At 27.5% G+C, this 24,216-nt stretch overlaps 1 protein-coding gene across 1 annotated transcript; it reads left to right on the top strand.

The window, feature by feature from the left end:
- The first annotated feature begins 192 nt into the window (after positions 1 to 192).
- LOC129963928 (heme-binding protein 1-like) lies at positions 193 to 23,948 on the top strand. The gene is made up of 5 exons (XM_056078524.1): positions 193 to 274; positions 1,640 to 1,724; positions 11,471 to 11,600; positions 14,965 to 15,136; positions 20,859 to 23,948. The coding sequence occupies exons 2-5, from the start codon at positions 1,647 to 1,649 to the stop codon at positions 21,064 to 21,066; spliced, it is 588 nt and encodes a 195-aa protein (XP_055934499.1). The 5' UTR covers positions 193 to 274; positions 1,640 to 1,646; the 3' UTR covers positions 21,067 to 23,948.
- The last annotated feature ends 268 nt before the right edge of the window (positions 23,949 to 24,216 follow it).

The following is a 24,216-nucleotide window of genomic DNA, read 5'->3' as shown; positions in this document are numbered from 1 at the left end:
TTTGAAATAAAGAGGAACATTTATATTTTATAGATAAAAATAGATTAAAAATTACAAAATAAAAATTATCTTTACGAAATTTTTATGCTTTCCAAAATTGTGTTTTATTGAGTTTATTTTTGATTTTTATAAGAAATAACTTATATCAAGAAATTTTGATTTTGTTCCAACTTTCACTTCTACTTGTTGAATCATGATTAGAGATGCACTTTAACTTCGACCTTAGCAGCAGCGGCAGTCGGCACAAGTGATTGACAGTCTGCGTAAAAATCGAGTAAATTTTTTCGTTTCTAATTAGTTTTGATTTTATTTGAAATTCAATTAATTTTTTTTTAGAATTCCTAACTTTTCTTTGTTTAAGAAATGAAAAAAAGTTATATTTATCATCCAATAAAATTATGTTGTAAAATGAAATAGGTTGGAAAACGGAGGCAGGAATGGCCATTAATTAGAGTCTCTAATTTCTTAAAAAATAATCCTAGTTTTCAAAACCAGCATATTTGTTTTATAAATCATTTCATTGATTAAAATTTACTTCCAAATTCTTGGAAAACTGACCCCTCTCTCGTTTTATTGTGATTGCCGCATTGCCCACCCTACCGAAATGTGTCATTGAAATAATAAAAATGAACTGTTTTCATTATCTTGTTTTCTTAACCAAAATTTTAATTAAAAAAAAACCTGTATCCGCACTTTTATTTTTGAATAATGATGTTATGGTAGCATGGCTTTAAAACACTAGAGAATTTTCCTTATTTTTTAAAAAAAATTTCAATTTCGAAACTAACTTAATTTTTTTATTTTCTTCACTATATTAATCTTAAAAGGTTTGGCATGTCTACAGTATTGTGAAGTAATGCAAATTAATTATTAAAAATAATTTGTTTTGTTTGATTCCATAATTTTCAGTCAAAAAATTTATTTAATTTTTTTGCTCTTATAAAATAAACTTCTTAGATTGGAATTAAAATGGTATTGCATTTATTTACATTAAAGAATAATATTTGACAAATGAGTATCGATTTAAAGCATAAATTATCATTTCTACACTTGACTTTGAGTGTCCTTTTAAATTATTGTTTGAAATTAATTTTATTCTATTCAGCTAATTAAAATGAATCTTCTCAAATATTTTTCTAAATATAAAAATACTTATGATATCTTCTAATGTTTTTATAAAAGAATGAAAAAAAATTTGGTTTCCTTTTATAATTTAATTTGTGCTTTATTTTCATAATTTAAGATATATTTAATAATTTATTCATCTGATAATCGCTAGCTTTAAAAAAAAATTAATAAGAAAAATTGTTTTGTTATGTAGAAAAAGAAAGACAACTATAGTAAATTGAAGAAAATTCTAGGTTAATAGTGATTTTACAGTGGTGTATTTTATAAACGCCTTTTAAATTTGTGCATAAAAATATTTATTTCAGAGCATTTAAAACATATAAGTCAATGATTAGTTTCTTTGTGTGTAGGCTATAATTAGAATTTTTCATTTCAAAATCTAAAAATATGAACTAATCCTTCAGCTTTTCTTGTAAAGTTATTAAATGTAACAGAATTTTGTATTTCTAATTGTGTAATTTGATGGAATCTTTTTAAAAATTATAATAGATTTTGAAATTTTTTATTTTAGACAGAAAATGTCTTTTATGAAGTTTGTTAAAGGTGCCATTGTAGGAAATGAGCAACCTAAATATAAAGTATTATCCAAAACAGATGTAAGTTTATCTTTTGTATATTTTATAAATTTTTTCTTTGCAATTTTCCATGTGAAGTGTACTAAGTATTCCATGTATATACTAATTGTATATTTTATCGTACATGTTAAAGTTCTTTGTTATAAAATGAAATCAGATTCGACAGCATTTATTGCTGTGCATGAATGTTAGCTGAAAATGTTACTTTTCTATTAATATTGCTGTCACCACCATACATGCAAGTGCATCAAGTATAGCACAGGGCAATGAAAAATGATGAATGTTTTATTGTTTGCAATTTAAGTATTTTCTGTATGCAAGGCAGATTTTTCAGTTCTTGTTGGTCTAATATATAATAGATGGGTGCAATAAATCTAGTTTTTTGCTGTATGGCAAAAAATATGCAATGCAGTTTAATTTATACTTGTTTTGATATAGATCGAATGTACACTAACAGTTTAATATTGAAGTTCTTTGCATACATTTTGTATGTAAAAAAGTAGATTTAAAAACATTTACATGTAAGGAAAGTTTTATTGTTTTCAGTATGTTGTATGGAGATTTAGAAAAAATTTCATCAAAGAAAATATTGAGCAAATCTATTGCATATTCATATAATGATACCATATTGCTAATTGTAATTTTTGTCCACATAATGCTTCAAAGATCTTATCCCTATGCTTCACATGCTTTTGAATGCTTGAGTATGTTCCTTTTTATATGCATTTGAAGTTATAAGAAGAATATTAGTTATAATGACTGACATAAACATTAGATAATTTAAAGTAAATAGTTAAAATGTATCCCTTGTCTTTATCAGAGATTAAAAGAGTTATTCAGAGCTTTACAAATAGAATACAGAAGCAGAATTCCAGCTTAATTGGAAGTTCCATCTTTATAGTTATACAATTCTGAGATTACTTGTCTGATTATTGCATTCTTGATAACTGGGCGTGGTCAGTGCATAGTAATCTTTTGGAATTGAATGCAATTCTCTGATATCTTTAAACCATTAAAATTTAAAGAACTAAAGTGCTAATTTCCAATTGTTCAAAAAAAAAAAAAAAAAAAAGCAGCACTTAGCATTGTTGAGCATGAAACTGTAAGATCAATAATCTAAAGTAAAATTTATTCAACACTTCTAAAATACATTTTTTAATATTTAAATTAACATTCACTTGTACTGTTGGTTAACTTAAGATGTGCAATTTTATGATTATGTGTGTGTGTGTGTGTGTATGTGAAAATGCATCTTTTAGAAGTTTCATGACAGAGAACACTTCTGATTTTTTAAATTTGATTTATTCTATCCCATGAGGCATAATATGTACAAAAAAGGGTGATGAGGAATACATCAGTCTACAGAGTAAAACAAGTGCAAAAAAAAAAAAAAATTTTTGATGATTTTATACTCTGAGATTGTGATAGATTTCCTTGACACATGTAGACTTAGGGAAAGGACCTATAGGTATCTTTAAAAGAATGTTGCAAACATTACAGATTTTTATCCTCCACTCAGAGTATGAGAACCTGTTGATTAAAGCAGTTAATATCGGCTAAATTAAGATAAAAATTAGGAAATTAAGTTTTAAATTAACCCTCTTGCTGCGTATCCCACGATTTCTATGAGTAATGTAGAAGTTGTAACATTTGTGCAACCCCGATTTCCATGAGGGTGCATTTTTCAATGTATTTAGCTGTGCAGCCTACTCTTTTCCCGTTCATAGTTTCATTCAGATCTGGGTTAACAGATAGCATTGGTTATCCATAGTTCTGTGAAATATACAAGAATGTTTTGCAGCATTTTGTGGACTCTTCAAAACTCAAAGATGTCTGGTAGGAAATGTTGCGTAATTTTTGAACCTATTTTGATAAAAAGAATTATGCTGCGAGAGGGTTAAGATATATCATTACATGTATATATAAAGGATCTTGTCCTATCTAATCTTTTTTGCTTGAGATAATTTTTTGTCCATATGTTTTTGATACAATTCTTTGTCGATTTTTAATTTTTTTTTTTGGAACCAGGAAAATTATGTTTGGGTTAAATTATTAAATATTTTAAATCATTACGGATTCATGATATTTTTGTGCTGTTCTTTTATTGTACATATATACCACATTTATCAATAGGTTTGTTTGTAACGATCTATCTCTTAGATTATTAAATTCTACTAATCACATATGCTCTGTTACCAAATTTTAACATCAATTAATGTACGTAGAATTAAGATTCACTGTTAAATATGACTTCATCTTTTTCTACATTTATAAGTCACCATCATTGAGGTAGGTTAAAGTAGTAATAATGGAATGTGCATGAAGATGGTGAATAAAATTAAATATCAACCTAGGAAACATTTTGGAATTAAGGAAATACTTATTCATATCAAAATTATAATATATAGAAATGGCTGTCTAGTTACATAATATATTTATGATCAAAGAATTTTTCTTTCTAAACAGAAAAGATTAATTTAGCTGCATATCATCAATAAAAGTCCTTAAAACTGTTTATTTTTAATGGTCCTTATATAAGGATTTAAAGTGCTTTTTTTTTAACAGATACTTTTTCTTAAAGTTAAAGCACACATACATCAATATCCCTCATGCTAAATTGAATTATTATTGTTATATTATATGAATGTATTTTCTTTGCTATTTCTGATATTTTATCTCTCGACAGAAAATGCTTTTGAATGTTAGTATAAAAGATTTTGCCTTTGTTAGAGAAATGCCAATAGTATATGGAAAATACTCTCATCATTATGTCTGGGGCATATTTCTATCGAAGCCCTTCATGTGATAATGGGAATTTTGACAATGATCTCAGAGCAACAGAAATGTGCACTAAATTTCAATAAGAACTACTAGTAATAAAGTAAGAATAGGAAACAAATGCTTCAGCAGTAAAGATTATGAAATGTATTTTGACAAGTTCAAACAACACCTGCAAAATGATTTACTCATGGTTTTTAAATCAAAATTCCATATATGGATGGAATAGAAATTTTTACTGTTGGCTCAAAAGATGATAATAAAGTAGGAGCTGCAATAGTAGTTTACTACTATGGGAAAGAGATCGATAAAAGTCTTTTGAAATTATCGAACCATGCCGCAAGTTTCTAGGCAGAAATGCAAACTCTAAAGATGGCCATTGAATATTGTGAAAGGATGGAGGATGGACAGAAATACTCAATTTTTTTAGATTATGTGTCATGTCCTACAAGCTAGACAGTTATCTGACAATTGTAAAAAGGAAATATGGGTGATGAAATAAAAAATATAAAAATTAATAAGTAGATTAAGTTGAATTGGGCTAATAAGGCTTATATTGGAATATATGGTAATGAAAAGGTGGATCAATGTGTAAAGTTGGCATCACAGAAAGTGAGTGTTGATATAATTGTACCCAAATCAAATAGTGTCTTAAAATTGGAATTAAGAGAAGAAATATACCATGATTTGACAGATGGTACATGTCCAAAAAAAGGAAGGGTAACTTATGACTTTATTCCTGATCTAGAAATAATAAGAAAATACCATCCACTGCTAATCAAAATTATATCAGGATATTTGAGATTTCCCACATATTTCCAGAGATTTGGACGATAGCAGGAAAATAAATGAATCGATGGAGGAATACGTACTGTTTAACGAATTATTAAAGGAATTTATATTATTTAAATGAATGTATAGAAGTCTCAGAAATAAGAAGGAAAAAAAAAAAATATCTAAAAGTCAAAATCGATGATTTAAACTTAGTACTAACGATGCAGAAAATCTTAAAATACTGAAAGTCATGATGTTGGAAACTGACAATTTTTTACCAAAAATATAAAGTTTAAAAGTGTTTGCCTTTTTTCTGTTGTGGGAAGAACATTTGGAAGAATACAGAGAATTTTGAGAAGGTCTTCTCAAAGTGTTGAGGTGCTGTTTGTAAAACAGGATGGGAGGAAGGTCAGAGATTGACCACCTGTGGTTTAGGGCCAACTGCCTTGAAGAGGATGCCAGTTTGGAGAATTTATCAGTAATATAGATGGATTATGTTAAAGACAGCAGTCGGCCACAACCAATCCTGTCGATGCTGCCTTGTTCCATTTTGCTCTTTGCATTGACTTTTCTTTCATTTTCTTTTGTTTGTCTAGGTGGGGGAAAAATTTGTTTTCAGGGATAATTTTATTCATTGCCAGAGTTATACGAGTTTGTATTTAAGTGATTTTAGCTTTTTTTTTTTTTTTTTTTACTCATGGTTTCTTCTTTATGGAGCACTTTTTTTGTTGTATTTCAATACTTTTATTATCAAATTATTTAAGTATGTTTACTATAACTGATTTTAATACAAAAATGATAATTTTTTTAACTATGTGTCAAGACAATGCATATATATTTCACTATGGACTTACAAGAGTAAATGATTGAAGGCTTGCAAATGTAAATATATAGCAATAAACATAATTAAAAAAAATGAATATCAAAATCAAAACCAATGAAAATGCTATCTGATTTTTTGGAGAATCGGAGGGGTACTGAAATTACTGGTAATGATAAAAGAAAGTTAGAATTCGAATTCTAAATCTTTTAATGGAAAAAGAAGTATCTCTCTAAAAAAAGGACATTGCTGAAATTGAATGTAAGCTAATAATACACTGGCTGAAAAAAAAGACTTTTATTAACAATAATGTGTTGCAAAAAGCTGTTAGTAAAAAAAAACTTAACAATTAAGTCATAAAATTAAATATCTAAAAAGAAAACTTATTCTTTACATTATTATCAAAATTTGCAGATTTTGTCAATATTATTAAAATGTTCATATATAAATATATTTTATTTTTATATTTAATTTATAGATTTGCAGGGGTGTTTGTGCTCCGGGGATTTTGAACTTCGATACCCGGAAATTCCGGGGATCGTCGTTCAAAAGGAAGTAGGAATAATAATGAATTATTTATTTTGATCTGGGTAATTTTGTTTGCTTTGAAAGCAGAAAACGCAAGGTCAGTGTGTGTGGTGAAAATTTTTCCTTTCTTTCTCCAAAGGCAGTGATAATGCGTGAAAAGGGGAAAAAAACTTTTTTGTTCTTTCCTTATTGCGAGTTATGACTCATTCCCCCGGTTCTCGGACATTCTCTTCTGGATTCTTTTCGGCAAGTAGGCGCGGCAGAAAAAAAAAGGGAGAGACTTCGTTCGACCAGATGTGCGATCACGTGAATCTGGGTTCAAAGGTCTTATCTCTCCTGGCGTAGCGCCAATAAGTAGAGAAGGGAGATTTTTCGCCGTATTAGCTATTTGTCATTGATCGCTTCGCAACTTTTTTTTCTCCGCTGTGTAAAATTTTCATTTCATTTATTGATGCACGTGTAAATTTTTCGTTTCGTTCATTGAAATATTTTTTTTATTTATGTACGCAAGAGAATTTGACTGTGAAATTTCTCGATATAAATAGTGATATTATACAATTAGAAGAAGGTGTCCTGAAGGCATTTAGGTGGAATTGGATTGAACGGAGAGATGGTAATGGGGATACCATCGGCACATGGTGCAAGAAAATAAATGTTGCTGGACAAGCATATTGTGTTTTTTGTAACTCACTGCTGAAGTATGGTGGGGAAGGTTTCAAGGCTTTCACAAATCATTCTAAAACTGTGACGCACATAAAATATTCAAAGTGCATTAGACATTCAATGACTTTAAGTAATTATGCTAATTCAAAAAATACTGATGACTTACTGGAGACTGATGCTCGGCCATTGGATATAGTGACAAGAAAAGCACGCCAAGAGGTATTGATAACTTCGTTTATCTCCGAGAATTCTCTTTCTTTCAATGCAGCTCCCAATTTAATTGAACTCTGCAAACAGTTGAGCCGCGATCAGACGGCACTAAACTCGTTGGAAATGTCCAGGACTACTGCATGTTATAAGATGAAATATGGGCTCGCAAAAACTATTAAGGAAAATATCATTAAAACTTTAAAGGAGACTCCATTTTCTCTAAATTTGGATGAAAGTACTAGCAATGCTCAAGAAAGTATACTGGCAATATTGGTGCAGTTTTATGACAACAATCAAAATGAAGTTGTAGTTCATCATTTTGCATCTCTAAAGATGGAATCTTGCAATTCAGAAGCTGTTTTTAAAGCAGTTGTTAATACTATTGAAGATAATAATATCCCATGGGCAAACTTAGTTAGTGTATTAATGGACTCATGTAACACCATGCGTGGGAAAAAAAAGGGTGTTGAAACCAGACTACGATAAAAAAAAGCACCCCACTTATTAGATATTGATGGTGACACATGTCACACAGCTAATAACTGTGCAAAAAAATTTGCTTCATGTTTTGATAGATACTTAGAAGATTGGTTTGATGACATCTATTTTGATATGAGAAGCTGCAGTAGAAGAGAATTTTTTCAAAATCTGTGAATCCCTTGCCATTAAAAAACTTAAGCCCTTGAAGAGACCAGACCATAGGTGGGTGTACATTTTATGTGTTTTAGAAAGAATCAAAGATTTGTGGAATGCTCTTATTGCATTTTATTTTCACTACTTGGATTATTTTTCTTATGTTGAAACTGTATACAATAAAAGAAATATTTCTGCAGCTCAGAAAAAAATTGTTGAAAGGGTGTATTCTTGCTTCCATTCCCAACAACTCACAAAGGATGCTTTAGCTCGGAAAAAAAGAATACTAAATGGGTTATTTCTTATGCAAAACAAAACTTTATTGCATATGGCATTATATTCAGCAGTATTACCAGAGTTCAACACATATATTAAATTATTTGAAACAAAAAAAACCAATGCTTCATTTAATACATTCCAGTATTTATAAATTGATGGCAAAATTTTTCTCTTTTTTTTATGAAGCCAGAAAATATAGAGTGCACATCTTATAATGATTTACTAAAGGTTGATGTCACAAATCCAGAATTCCATCTACCTAGCAAAGTAATATTTACTGGTGCAGAAGCTTCCACTCTCCTGAAGAAATTATCAAAAAATCATCCAATAGCAAAAGAATTCCAAATTTCTCTGATAAAAGCTTATACTAATACAGCACAGCATATGAAACAGAAATTATCCCTTAAAAATTCATATCTAATTAGTTTTACAGCATTAGATCCAGAGCTAAGAGGTAAAACCAGTACAATATTAGCTTTTGAAAAATTATCATCTTTTATGTCCCATATTTTTAGTGATAATGAAAAGTCAAAAGTAGAAGCTGAAATAAGATTATACCAGAGTGATATTGATATCACCAAAGAAATGCTCTACACATCTGATGAAAGTGGAAATCAAGTCAAGTGTACAATTGATAAATATTGGTCTAAAGTTTTTAATTTAAAAGATGATTTCACAAATGATTATAAGTATCCTACATTGGCTAAATTGGTCAAAGCCTGCCTTAGCTGCTTCCATTGCCCCTTAGTGGAAAGTGCATTCAACTTAATCGATAGGATACACTTGTCACTGACTATAGAACCTCTCTTAAGATTGATTCCCTACATGCAGTGCAGACTACTAAATATGATTTAATGGCTTCTAAAGAAAGCTCATGTGAAAAATATGGCTAAAAAAATCCAATGACTGATCCAATTCACAAAGATCTCTTACTGAATATGAACAGAAGTTGGAAAACATATCAAGAGGACTTAAAAACATGTATTTTAGATGAGTCACCGCTAAAAGTCTCTGAAAAACCTTCTACATTAGCAGAAAAGCAAACTGCTTCTATCTCTGCATTTGCAGTTCTCGAGGAAATTTCTTCAACTGTAAATGAGGAAAATAAAAGTCAACCTTCCTGCAATTATGAAGTTCACCACAAAAGAAAGACAAGCCCACAAACATCAGAAAATAAAAAAAAGTAGCAGAAATTAGATAATTTTTTTAAAGAATTAATTCTGGTAATTTAAAATATTTACATAAAATGTAGTAGTTTATATGTTTGAAAATTTATGGTTATTAATTTTGCAAAAAAAGCAATTCATTGAACTTTTATAATTAGGTCATTCAATACTTCATAATTGTAATTTTTCATTTCTCCCCCCCCCCCTTCTCGAAACTCCAAAATGTCGGTAGTAAGTCCTTAAAAGTTTCAGGGGATTTTTTGGGGTCCCACAAACACCCCTGGATTTGTTTACTAATATTTTCTTTCAAAAAATTTATATGTTAATGAAATAGAGTGTAATGATTTTACAGGTATCTGTATTGCACATATCTAAAATTACTTTACTTTAACATAAGTGGTTTAGTAAGTTTTTGCATAAGAGATTTAAAGAAAAAATATTTATTAAAATAGCATATTTTCCAGCCCATTTTAGTGGATTTCATTGTAATGCTTAGTTTCATAAAACCTGTCACATTAATCTTATTTTTTCCTCTAAAAATACTTTAAAAAAAAGAAAGAAAATTTGATCATTCATCCTGGAATTTGTCTGAAAAAGAAAATCTCACATTAATCTTAAGAAATAAATAAAAAAATTAGTTCACTTTAGACGTAAATATATACTAACATAGAAGGTATGTTTTATTAAGTGTGATCTTCTTTATCCATGATTTTCATGAACACTCAAATCAAAACGCATTACTAAAATGAGTTTGAAACAAATAGTGACCCAGTAACAGAAAGAAATCGGACCTGATACAGATGTGCAACAGAAAAAAACAACTACATAAAATAATGAATATTTCCAAATATAAGCACTGATAAATAAAATAAATTTGATTGAATTAAAAATAAAATGAATAAATTTATAGAAAAATTGCTTGATACTAAAAGTACAGTGATGCATTTATTACATAAAGGAAAATTAAGTTATCTCAAGAATGATAAAATTCAATTCCAGAAGTGGTTAATTCGAAGTTTCTGCAGAAATGCAATTCCAAATACAAACTAAAAATAATATTGAAAGATAATAATAGCAATAACTTGCAAACTAAAAGTAAAATATTAGGAATCGGCATATTTCAGCTCATTAGCCTTTGTTATAATTCAACATAAAAAAAAAAAATTTATATAAACTGTAAAGTTTATTCTAATTATTATTTTTGTTTACATTCACTATTTACACATTTAAAGAAAACAAAATGCCAAAAGAAAAATTGGCTGGATGCCAAAGGAGCCTTTTGGAACTCTTTGGAGGATTCTAATATAAAGAAATACATTATCTTCACCCTTTTTTGACTGGAAGGTAGAAATAGTGTAGCTCATTAATGCACAGCTTTAAGAATAGATTTCAGTATTTTTTTTTTTTTTTTTTTTTTTTTTTTTTTTTTTTGAATTGCATCAAAATTACCAAGATGAGGGTAATTGTAATGTAAATTAAATTCTGAAGAGGAAAAAAAATGAAAGATAATAAAAAGTTTTGAAAACAATTTTTAAGGATATATATTTTCTAAATATGTAGAATATCAAATAATAAAGATTATTTTTTAATTCTTTGCATTACTTCAAAAATTAATCAAATGTAAAAAAATATCAAATTGATGACATTTTGATCTTAAAATTTGGCTTTTGGTTGAATGTGATATTTAAAAATTAGATGGAAATATATATTAATTTTTAGGGGTGAATGTAACTCCTCAATAAATAAGTTGTATTAGTGGTTTAGGACATTTCATTGTTTCCAATTATTTATTTTGCAAAACTTTTTCAATTTGCCAGCTTTTTTTATTTATACTTATCTCCATTCAGTCAAAATTTTTCTATTCATCTTTAAATTTTATGATAAAAATTTAATTAAAATTTGTTTTATTTATTTAGGATTATGAACTTCGTTCTTATCCAGCCTGCCAGTGGGTTACTCTTTCAATCCATGACAAAACACCGGATGAATTTTCTCGAGAAGACTTTCGACGTTTATTGGATTACATTAATGGAAAGAATGAAGGAGGTACAATTAATTAAATAAATAGAATTTGTAGTAATTATTTAAAAGCTTGTTGAGATACCTTTGTGATAGAGTTAGGGCTCTGTAAACACATTATGGATTGATTCTACTTTTCATTAAAGATACATTGTATTCCATATTGATCTGCTATTTATTGAATATATTAAGAACAAAAATCCCCCTCCCCCAGCTATTGTAATATAAAACCTTTAAAAAGGGTTAATAGTATAGATCTTATTCCGATTTCCTTATTACATTTGAGTTTTAAAGTCTGTTCCCTAAACAGTCCTTGTATTCGTAAGTCCCAGTCATTTTTTATGTAAGTAAGCATTATAGTGTATAATTATGTTTTATTTGAAGAATAATCTTTTACAAAATACAATCTAGTTCTTATTCAATAAGATTATGTGATACAAAAATGTTTTTGTACATTTTATTAATCTAATCAATTCATTTAAGTTTGCAAAAAGGAAATTGCTATTTTATGAAGGTATTGTGAGCATGTAAGCAATAAATAATTTCATGAAGTAATATCAAGAACATTACAAATAAATGTTTGTAGTACTGTCATAACAACTCTACAGTATGCCATAAAGGAAAATAATCATATTTGATAAATTCACAACAATTGTGTCATGCTTGATTTTCAAAGTCATTAACTCTTTTTAGTAATGTTAAGTGACTTTTCTTTTTGTACTCATAATTGCATCATCTTTTTCCTACCTGACAAAAACGATATATTTTTTTCTTTTGCATCTAGTAAAAAAGATCCATATAAAAAAGAAATATGATGAATTAGATTTTGGTCAAATCCTGAAGGATGCTTGTTTCTTTAATTTTTTCTGATAATGGTTCTGAAACTGAGTCACTATTATATTAGCTATATTATAGCTGGTAATACATTAACTGTCTAATATCTCCTCTTGGCAGTTTAAATATAAAACCTCTTTGTCCTTTTCCATTCAAATATTTATTAGATTAATGAACAGTTAATGTTTCTTGTATGTTTTTAAAAACAATGAATTTTCCTCTGATAATACTTTTCCAAACTTTTTTAATCTCTCTAACCATTTATTATCTTCTAAATTTAGTTATTGATTTGAATATATTTAAGCCTTCCCCTTTTGATCCCTTAATTTCTAGTGGAAAATATTCACCAAAATTTTTATATGTAAATTATAGATTATAGTTTTTAAAGATTAAAAAAATTGAATTTTTTTAATCTTTTAAGAAACCCTGCTCACAAATCTACATTTTATATAAAATTACCTTTTTTTTAAAATTTAGAATAAAAAATATTAAATATTATTTATATTTTAATCAATTATATGTGAAATATTGAAATTTGTTTATTTTTGTATAGATGTGATTAATGTATGTTTTCTTGTATAAGCTGAGAATTGGTGAAACTTTTTTGTGAAAATTTTAAATGAAATGTGTTATTCTTTATGCAAAAATGAGTTGTTTTATTTTTATATTGTTTATTGCTGGTTTGTTATGTTGGGTTTACAGAGAAATGTTAAACAGTCATTGTATTTTTTTTTTTTTTAAATATTAACACAATCACCTTTATTTTGAAATTTGCCTTGTAGGTTCCTCTTCCCTCTTATTCTTCAAACAAACAAACAAAAAATAATAATAAAACAATGGTGCAGAAAAAAAGAACATAGATACAGCTTATCATATAAAAGATAGTAAGTGGAATAGGCAAAAAACATGCTAGTCTCAGATAAAGTTACAAGAGTTAAAATTGTCATGTGTCTGATGTTTTATTTTATAACAAATTGATTTGAAATTATTTCATTCATTTTACTTTATTGATATTATTTTTGCCTTCATGGTGATGTGTTTGAAAATCATAGAAAAAAATGATCAAAAATCATCAATCATTTTAAAATTTTTATGTCAGCTTATATATGGGTTTTGAATTTTGTGTATGTTTTTGAAGGAAAAATTTCATTCATGGTTTATATGCAGGTCAGTTTATATTCAGAAATATATGGTAATAATGTAAATTACATTCCAGTAATAGTACTAATGATCTTAATAACAAAACAACAAGGGACATCAAATATTTGAAGCTATACAGTACTGTAGAAATAATTTTCTCTGAAAAGTAATAAAAAACGAGTATAATTTTTTTTTTTTTAATTTCTGCAAGAATTGTTTAGTTTTTATTGCTTTCCTAATTTATGCATTTAAACAATTTTGAACAGGAAAATCTATTCATGATGGGATATTTTATATTATAAAAAGTTGTGACCAAGTTTAATTTTCTTTAGTTTTTCAGAATTTGCAACTTATATTTTATATGGATTTTGGTTTCAGAATATATATTGAATGTAATAGGAATAATTTCTTTAACTGTAGTAATTAATATTTATTTCTAAGAATATTTTAATCTCTATTGAGTAAAATTTATTAGCATCATGATATGTATATTACTAATTAAAAATGGATGTATATTACATTTTGCATTTTCCAATATGCTAAAAGTATCTTATGTTACAGTTGTAAAATAATTACTTTGAAATTAATCAATTATAATAATTTAGTAATTACTATAACAAGAAATTAACTCAAGGGTATCCAAATTTTTAAACATGGCCTACTTTTCAGAAACAAATTTAATACAGATCACTTCATTCTCAGTGCATTACATTTTTACAGAAACCAATAATACCCATTCTATGTGAAAAGGATTTTATGACCTCTCCCACCAGAAAAAAAAAAAAAAAAAAAAAAAAAAAAATCTGTTTTGTAGCTTGATGAATATTTAAAGGGTATTTCGAACTTTTGAAGACTATGAAAAGATATATATACTTTCAAGATCCCTTAATGGCCCGCAATTTAGACTGTGTTAACTACATTAACATTTTGGGTACATTTGATGTATCAAAACATTCCATATTTGTTTGAGTTTGTTTCCATTTTTTAAAAATTCTAATTATTTTAAGTTATTTCAATATCATGCATCAGTATATGTTCTGAATAATAAGAAATAAATGAATTCTTATGTAAAAGTTACTGCCTTCACATATTCAAAAAATTAAGTGCACTTCAAATACAAAAATTGTGTCGAATAAATGTGTATTCAAAGGGTTAAATGTTTACTACATTAGCTGATTTACCTCTCTGAAAGTCATCACTTAAACAGTATTATCTTGAAAAGTTAGTTTTCTTTTTTAAAGGTGTAGTTGTTAAGTTTTCATTTGTATTGAAGCTAATTATTTTTTTGCAACAAAGTAGCTTTGCAATTTGAAGAGAGCAATTTCAAAAACATAAATTTCTTAAACAATTACATTCCTTTTTTCTTTTTTAATTTTTTTGGGAAAATATATTTAAAATTATTTGTTCTGCTTTTTAGGCATATCCATAGATATGACTGTTCCTGTGCTTTTTCATGTAAGCCCAGTTGAAGAAAAAGCAAAGGATTATTCTGTCTCGTTCTTTCTACCTGCAAAATTAGAAAATCCTCCAAATCCAACAGATTCTGATCTTGAGTTGTCAGAGACAGGTGCACGAGAAATTTATGTTAGGTAAGAAATAATTCTGAGAAATAATAAAACACTGCTTTGTACTTTTTTTTTTTTCCATTTTAACTAAAATGAAACTAGATTATAAATTGTTGTTTCTAATGGCACTTGTCATAGCCTGACTTTTAGAAGTTGGTGAAGATTTTTAATTAGCTGCACAAAATGATCAATGTAAGCTAATAGCTCAAAGAAATAAACAAGATGCCTAGTTTTATTAATTGAAGCTTTGCAACTACCTAAGGACAGTAGGGAATTCGTGCATCTTGTGGAATTTCTATTTATTCATCAGTCTTCTACATCTCATAGAGAATATTAAAAGACATAATTTCTTGACTGTAACAATAAAGGAATTAATAAGTTTAATGCATTATTGGTGCTTAAAATGTATGCAAGTTAATGAATTTTAAGCATCAATTGCATATATTGAATTTATTTTTGTTAATTAAAAAATATAATGTTTTGCATCAAATTTCTTTATATTTGGCTGTAAAAGTGAATATTTACTATCTATTGGTAAGGAACTTTGAGTTCTTTGTTTAGTGCCTGAAATTTTCTATATTTTGGGACAAGTGTTATTGTTGCAGTGATTGTGCTCAACTTTGTTGCTGTGTTTGTAATGTGGGCTAAATTATTGCATTTTGATTCGGAACAATATTTCTATTAAACAACTTGGTTAAAAATAAATGTTATTAAATTAGTCTGAACTTTTGAAAGAAAATTATTAATGGAAATATTCCTAAAGATGGATAAAATTGCAACTTTTTACTTTTTTTTGTAGTTCTTTTATTATTTTTGCATTTTGGAGGGATCTAACATAATTTTAATTTTGTATTAATTAATTTTTTTTTTGTGGGTTTGTATCTGACTTTTGTTGTAGAATAAGTAAATATAATGTTTTTGTTTCGTTTGCTAGCAATGAACTTCTTTTATTTCTGATTTCTTTTACTTCTTTTGATGTTTCACAATACACTCACTTTAAGAACAATTGTTTTTTCATGTCTGTTCATTTATTACTAAGTTGCAGTTTCATCCTTTTATGCCAGTATCAATAATCATAATTATAAATTTTTTAATCTGTGATAAAACATTTAAATACATCTTAATTCAAATTTTGCTTCTAAGCATTTCATACATTTGTTTCTTACTGTATATTGTAAATTAATTATGTAGAAAATGCAATTATAGTATGCAAATTTAAGCATCTATAACTTAGGTGCTAGGATGAATGAAATATTATTTTAACTCATTAAATATAAGTACACATGGGATATTTCTTTTAGCGAAGTAATACTACTCAAAATCCAGTTGTTAGATTTTAGAGGCCATTTGGTATAGCTGAGTACTAAGCAAAATCCTTTTCATTTTATGAACCATTATCTTTCTTTAGACTGTATTTCATTTCATTATGGATTCTTCCATAAATGCAATATTTGAAGAATTAAGAGAAAAGTCATTGATTACTCAGAAATTTCTAACTGTTCATGCAGAACTTTTGTTGTTAGTTCTTAAAAATTAAAATTTAGTTATTTTCCAGAATGGAATTTTTAACAAATATCAGATTTTTACAATAATTTTCTTAGTCTCCTGGTAAAGTAAATTAGCCAGGCAATAATATAATGAAATGTAAGATTTAAATCATGTTGGTGATTATTTGATTAAAAAAAGATGGCAATATGCAAGTTTTATGACTTATAAAAAATTATCATTATTATTTTTACATGAATGTTTTATGTATGTCACATGATGATTTAAATGTTTGATATTATGTTACATTTTTACTTAATAGTAATTATCTGAATTTTTAGAAAGGAATTTTGAAAATCATTATCTTTTCTATCTTTTCATGCTTATAGAAAATGTAATGTTTCACAAGATGCAAACTCTTGCATATCATTGTAAAGAGAATTTAATGCTGATTTCAGTATAAAAAGTAAACTTCAAATATTTGCAATACAAAAAAAAAAGTTGAACGGCAATAATTATTGACATACATTAGATACTGATGACTGCAGTGAGTTATCAGTACTTTATAAGGTTGCCTTTATTTTTTATTATAGCTTTACACTGTTGTTTTCTTGAGCTGACAGTTTAAGCTCTTCTTTCATTATGGCATGATGCCAGGAGACAATTATTGTCTCAATTAATTCTCTTTTATTTGATGAATGCTTCAAATGTGCAAGTTTTCAAATGGTGCCACAAGTTCTCAATAATTTTGAGGTCAGCACTCTTGGCCATGATAACAATTCAATGCTCTTTGTACTAAACTACTCTTTCGGTATTTTTTTGTGTGGCAAGGAGCTGAATCCTGCTGAAAAATAAATGATATGTTGTTGGGAAAGAGATCACTGATGGAAGGTGTAAGTTTTGGCTCTAGAATAGTGTCAATGTATTTTCTAGCATTTAAGGTCTCATCGATATATGAAAGAGACCAATAACATCTGCAAGACCAAATCATAACACTGAGTTCTTCATAGTTGCCTGAATGCAGTCAGGATCTAGCTTTTCGTCTATTCTATGTCTTGCATATTTTCGCCATCACTACTGAATAAAAATATCTTTATTTCATCACTCCATATAACTTATAACCCTTGCCCACTGTAATTTTTTATACACTGCTATAAATTGAGGTAAGGATTTTTTCGTTGAATTCTACCGCTTAGCCCAACATCTAATAATCTTCTCCTGATTCTTCTTGAACTGACAAAAATGCCAGCATCATTCAATTGACTTCTGATGCTGCTGATGGCATTCTTCAATCTTAGAGACATAGTCTTTTTATTTTTCTGTCATCAACAGATGTGGTGTACCTTTATCAGCTATTTCCTGCTTTGTTTTTTATTGAAATTGTCTCCTGATATCGTAAACAAAACTTTCGGATTCTAGATGTAGTCACTGAACCACCCACCTGTTTTGCAATTTCAGCATAGGAAAGACCACATTCATGTAACACAATAATCTTAGTTCTCTTTCTAGGTGTCCAATCTATTCTTTTATTTGATGTCATTGCTTCTTGACTAAATAATAGAATATTTACAAAAATTGCAACGATATATGAAAAAGTTTAGTAAAATTTCTAAAAGACAATTTGATTACATAAAAAATAATCTTCCTTATACAGAAAAAAACACAATAATGACTTCTTCCAGCTTTAAATATGATGTCAGCTTTTGCTAGCAGTTATTAACATTTGATTGGTTCCCAGAACAAGAACAGTGATTTATCTGGAAAGCTAGAAATTGCAATCCACTTCATCACTATATTTGTTATTTAGATTAGTGTAAGAACTTTTTTGTATTGCAAATATTTGTAATTTGTTTTTTGTATTGAAATCAGCATTGAATTCTCTTTAAAATGATATTTGAGAGTTTGCATTTTGTGAAATGTAATATTTTCTATAAGCATACATATTCAGAAAAGATTACAATTTTCAAAAGTGTCCACAATTTTGGCCACCACTGTATATACCTCTGAGGGTATGCAGTTGAACAGCAGAGGATGCTTAGAGCATTACTATTAATAGTAAAAAAATCTGTGATGTAAAGTATTAAACTGCTGGCAAAAGTTATGTAATTGTATCTCTCTAAATTCATGTAAAAAATGTTTGTTGGATTAAAAGCTTCCTAGATAGTAGTGAATGATCAATATTAAGCAATATAAACTGTTTAATACCTTTCATGAACACAAAATTTGTTCACATATCATATGCATGTATTGATATCAAATATCAATTGCATATGATATGTGCAGTTGATGCAGCTAACTTGATGCAGTTCTAAATGCAAAATTACATCTGTTTTTATTTGAACCTATTTTTATATAAATGCCTTTTAAAACAAGTGCAATGGTCACATTGAAATTGTTTACACTGAGTTATTTTGGTGTGGAGTTAATACTTGTATGAAAAGATGAGAGGGGAAAAGTGAAATTATTAATAAATTCTGCATGTTAAATGAATGTAAATTATTGGACTAATACAAGTTCTTAACATAATTAAAATTTCTTTGCACAAAGGGGTGGTTAGGGAAGAAGTGTTTTAACAACTTCAGAACTTGCTAAGGTACCTAATATATATATATATATATATATATATATATATATATATATAATATATATATATATATATATATATATATATATATATATATATATATATATAATCAGCCACTGAACTAGTTATATGTGTCAGATTAATATTCACATTTATTGTTTTTAATTGTCTGAAATGCTAGTTAGTTTTGAATGAGGGCTTGGCATTTGACACCACAACATGTCTTTGTACCTGAAATCACAAGATAATTTCATAGCAATTAAAATAAATCTGTCAAAAAACATGCTGCTAAAGAAAAAAAGCTGCTAAAGATGATTAAAAATGATTTTCTGAAGTTAATTATAGGAAGTTTCAAAATAAATACATATGTGATAATGAAACCTAATCTTATTTGAAGGTAGGATTTTATTTCCATACATGTGTTTATTTTGGCTCTAATCTGTTGAATGATCCGTTCAAGTAAAATTAGCGACTGAAAAAATGGATATATATATATATATATTTTATGAATCTTAATTTCAAATTAGCTGAAAGTGAGGATTCATTATTAAATTTAATTGTTTTCCTATCAAATAGTAAGTACATTTCATTGATTCATTCTAAATTATTCATTTTTTAATATACACATGTAGACTAAAATATTTTAAGTCAAGTCACAATGAGCAGGGGTGTTTGTGCTCCGGGGAAACCCCGGAATTCCGGGGATTTTGAACTTCGATACCCGGAAATTCCGGGGATCGTCGTTCAAAAGGAAGTAGGAATAATAATGAATTATTTATTTTGATCTGGGTAATTTTGTTTGCCTTGAAAGCAGAAAACGCAAGGTCAGTGTGTGTGGTGAAAACTTTTCCTTTCTTTCTCCAAAGGCAGTGATAATGCGTGAAAAGGGGGAAAAAACTTCTTTTTTGTTCTTTCCTTATTGCGAGTTATGACTCATTCCCCCGGTTCTCGGACATTCTCTTCTGGATTCTTTTCGGCAAGTAGGCGCGGCAGAAAAAAAAAGGGAGAGACTTCGTTCGACCAGATGTGCGATCACGTGACCTGGGTTCAAAGGTCTTAATTTTGCAAAAAAAGTAATTCATTGAACTTTTATAATTAGGTCATTCAATACTTCATAATCGTAATTTTTCATTTCTCCCCCCCCCCCCTTCTCGAAACTCCAAAATGTCGGTAGTAAGTCCGTAAAAGTTTCAGGGGATTTTTTGGGGTCCCACAAACACCCCTGAATGAGATAATTCAGTTATATATGAAAATTTTATTTTGTCCATTCATTTATAAGTTTTAAATGTTGCTGTTGACAAAATATGATTTAAAACTGTTATCATATTGCATCCATTTACCTTAATGGACATACTAAAAAGAACTAAACTTTCTTCATTTCCCATTTGTTTGGGATGATTCTGTTGTCTGTTATTGCTTTTCAAAATGGTAATTGCTGCTTTCCATCCAGCTTTTTCTTTTTTCTCCATATTTTTATTTCATGTATATTTTGTGGAAAAACAAATGAAGTAGAATTTATTTTCACTTGTACATATCACCTTATAATGTTTGTTTTCCCCTTAATTTTAAGAAAAGAAACAATTAAGAATAATTATTTTTATCCATCATGATCAGCATTTTTGCTGGGAAAAAATAAAAATAAAAAAAATTTATTTTATTTAATTATTTCTATACTAGAACCTTTGGAGGCATGGCTAAAGATGCTGATTGGAAAAGAGAATTTGAAACCTTGAAATCCAAGATAGAAAATCCTGATGATGTTGATTTATCTGAATATCACCGAGCTGGTTATGACCCTCCATTCAAGCCTTTCAACAGAAGAAATGAAGTTTGGATTGTCAAGAAAACATCTAGTATGGCAGAACCCCAAAGCCCAACTGATTAAATCGATTGATTGAAATCAGGATACATGAAAAGCTTTAGGAATATAACATCTTTTGATTCATGTGAGAGCAATGTGTAACAGTAGGTGTTTAACATTGTTGCATGTACATTGTTTGCTGCACATGTGCATTCCAGTTTATATTATTAAAAATATTTCTTTATGAACTTCCTACTACATATATTCTCGGTAAATAATATATGCCAAATATTTTAGTTTTATTTTTTGATCAAATTTTTTATATCATTATATTGGCAATTTATTTTTATTGTGCTGTTTTTTTAATTAAACATATAAACAAAATATGTCTAAAAAGTGATAAGCCATGATATATCATTGTATCATATCTTTTATAGAATTAAATGTTAGAAATTTTTTTTGAAATGTTTCAAAAACACTTTTATTAATTATTATTAAATTTTTAATGTACTTAATGTAAACATTTGCTGTGTTTTTGGTGTGGTCATCTTCATCTAGAAATACTATGAAATATTGAACATATATAAGTGATTATTTCGAATGAAGTAGATTGTTGTGTCTGTATTGATGTTAGACTTTGTGAAATACCTCCTTCAATACACATTTGTTATTTGTATTCGTCAGTTGTTATACCTTTAGAAAATAATTGTGATTAAGATGTATCTACTTGATAATCTATCAGCTTTACTGTAGTGCATGTATCTGTATATAGTCATTTAACACCATGGTTATTTTATGAGTACCATAATATTATACTGAGATTATTTCATGTATATTTTTTATATTATGTGAAGTTACTGGTACTTTTTATGTGTTGCAATGTGTCTTATTGTTTTTCAAAAATATGTGAAATTATTGGACTTTGTTCCATGTTTTGTTTTGTGACTGTTCAAATAAATGTTTATTTGTGTGTCAAAATTTTTGAAAATTTGATTTTGTATTTTAATACCTTTTTTAAATGTTGTTTAGATAATGTCTAATATTCTTTGGCAAGAAGATTCACCATAGTATTTTTGTACATGTCTCATTAAGTAAGCATGGTGAAGGCTTTTTTTGGCTGTAAAAGGAGTTATCTGTCTGTAGTAGATAAACGGAATATTTCTCCAGCATTCCAATATTTTATAACTATATGTTTTCTCTAAATATCGGTGTGAAATATTATTACTCATTTATGACTTGAACTGAATAATATTTGCTAATATATTACACTGCCACTACTGCAAGTATATTTCATTCTTGATTATCTTTTTCATCTCTTTTAGTTTTTATGTTAAAATACTTTTGAATTCATGATTTGGAAAATTTTACACACATTTGTTTAGTATTTTGTCATTAATTATCATGCTAATTACAATCAATGTAATGTAAATTGCATATTTTTTTGGAAAAAATTGGAATTTGATCGTTATATTTTTAAAAACATCTGATCTGAAAAGCGAGCTTTACATTAAAATTTCATATTGGAAACCTTTACATATTTTAAATCTTTTTCTTTTTATTAACTTTGCCAATTTTTGCTACATATGTGTCTATCTGCAATGTTTAGAAAGCATAGATATGACAAAGTTTGTGATTCTAAAAGTGTTTGATATAATCATTGACATCTAAATTTTTTAATTAAGTAGCTTTAAATGGCAAAAGGTATTTTTGATTTTTATGCACCTTTTTGCCAAATTCTTATTGTAGTTTTCATAACTGTAAGTTTTTAGTATAAATTTTAATTTCATATAAAAAAGTTCATAACGTTTATAAATTGTTAGCATACATATAAAATTTTGCATATTGCAAAATTATATTAATTGATTGCAATTTGTCTAACAAAAGAAAAAGCAATCTTATTTTTAAGAACATCACTATCGAAATATGAACAAACAAAATATTTTTTCCGAATTGATGAATTCCATTGCGTTGGTATCTATTGGAAAATGCATTTTTGTTACTTATGTATTCTACCTTTTTGTTATTAATTTGTTTTACTCATATGATGGAATGCACTCTTTGAATTTATTGTAGAAATAAAAGATTAGAGATGAGCTTAAAATGATAATGTAATTGAAGTTATTCAAATTTAATTATTTCCAAAAGATCTCAAATGTTACTGATTTGTTTCATGTAGTAATTTTTTCTTTTATGCCAATTAAGTTGCCTTAGAAATACAGCGATTGTAATGCCTTAGAATTAACACTTTGTGTCGCCTTCATAAAAAGCATCGATAGAGACTGTATGTTTCTTAAAACAAAGTATATAGAAACTTAACTGTTTGTTATTCACTTTTACTGTATATAAAATTCTGTTCTAGTCGTAATTTTCTTTTTCAGATGGAGAAATTAAAACAAGTTCTTTGCAAGTATATGATGAAGTTTGTTACATTATAAGATATTTAATTTGCATCATAATATCAGCATTCTTTTTTTTCTGCATGTTGAAACTTTTATTACTCTTATACATTGTCTGTCTTATTGTGAATTGTTTAATTTTATATTTTTGGATCTATTATGTGTTTTTATATTCTATTGTTAAATACAGCTATGCATATGAAGTTACAGATAAGTTTGAAATATTAAATTTATCAGTTGTTTGTATTTTATAGAGTTATATAATAATGTGATATCCAAACAAGAAAAACCCTGTTAAAATACTGTGCAAATAAAAGCTCAATATAGAGTGGCTGTTAATATTTTATATTTTTTTAGAATTTTTTCTCCATTTATTTAGATTTAAAATACTGTTTTCATTTCTATTTCTACTTTTTGTTTTAATCCTATACTTTCAAATAAAATATATCGCATTTTTTCCCAACATTATAGAATCACAAATTTTGATTTTATTTTGATGTGCCGACTCTGATGTATCTGTTTGACGACTATGTCTTTTGAATTACAAATAAAAAGAGTCTGAGTGTTTCATTTGTCTTGTGAATTTTTTTAATGCTGCTCCCATTTGCATATAATCTCTTTTTTGCACCACTTTTGAAAGAGAATTAGATTTATATTGCTTTCAAAGCACTTAAAAAAATTAATGACAAATTAGTAAAAAAATTAGTTTTTTTTTTCATTGTGTAGGTAAAAATAAAATCTCTCTTAAAAAAATAACTATAATCTTATCCTGACTATTTTTAGTTTTATTAATTCATGCTCTTTAGTTAAAAAAGAAAGTTTTTCAAAAGATTGGGTA

This window comes from Argiope bruennichi, chromosome 3, assembly GCF_947563725.1.
Source record: "Argiope bruennichi chromosome 3, qqArgBrue1.1, whole genome shotgun sequence".
NCBI classification, from domain to species: domain Eukaryota; kingdom Metazoa; phylum Arthropoda; class Arachnida; order Araneae; family Araneidae; genus Argiope; species Argiope bruennichi.
The sequence above is the reverse complement of the archived record's forward strand: the minus strand, read 5'-3'. Positions and strand labels throughout refer to the sequence as shown.

What these genes read in the sequence shown, in the direction of transcription:
- LOC129963928 (XM_056078524.1), top strand. Translation starts at nt 1,647, where the DNA reads ATGTCTTTTATGAAGTTTGTTAAAGGTGCCATTGTAGGAAATGAGCAA. An exon ending in TAATGGAAAGAATGAAGGAG is followed by an intron (nt 11,601 to 14,964) that starts GTACAATTAATT and finishes TCTGCTTTTTAG; the next exon opens with GCATATCCATAGATATGACT. An exon ending in GCACGAGAAATTTATGTTAG is followed by an intron (nt 15,137 to 20,858) that starts GTAAGAAATAAT and finishes TTTCTATACTAG; the next exon opens with AACCTTTGGAGGCATGGCTA.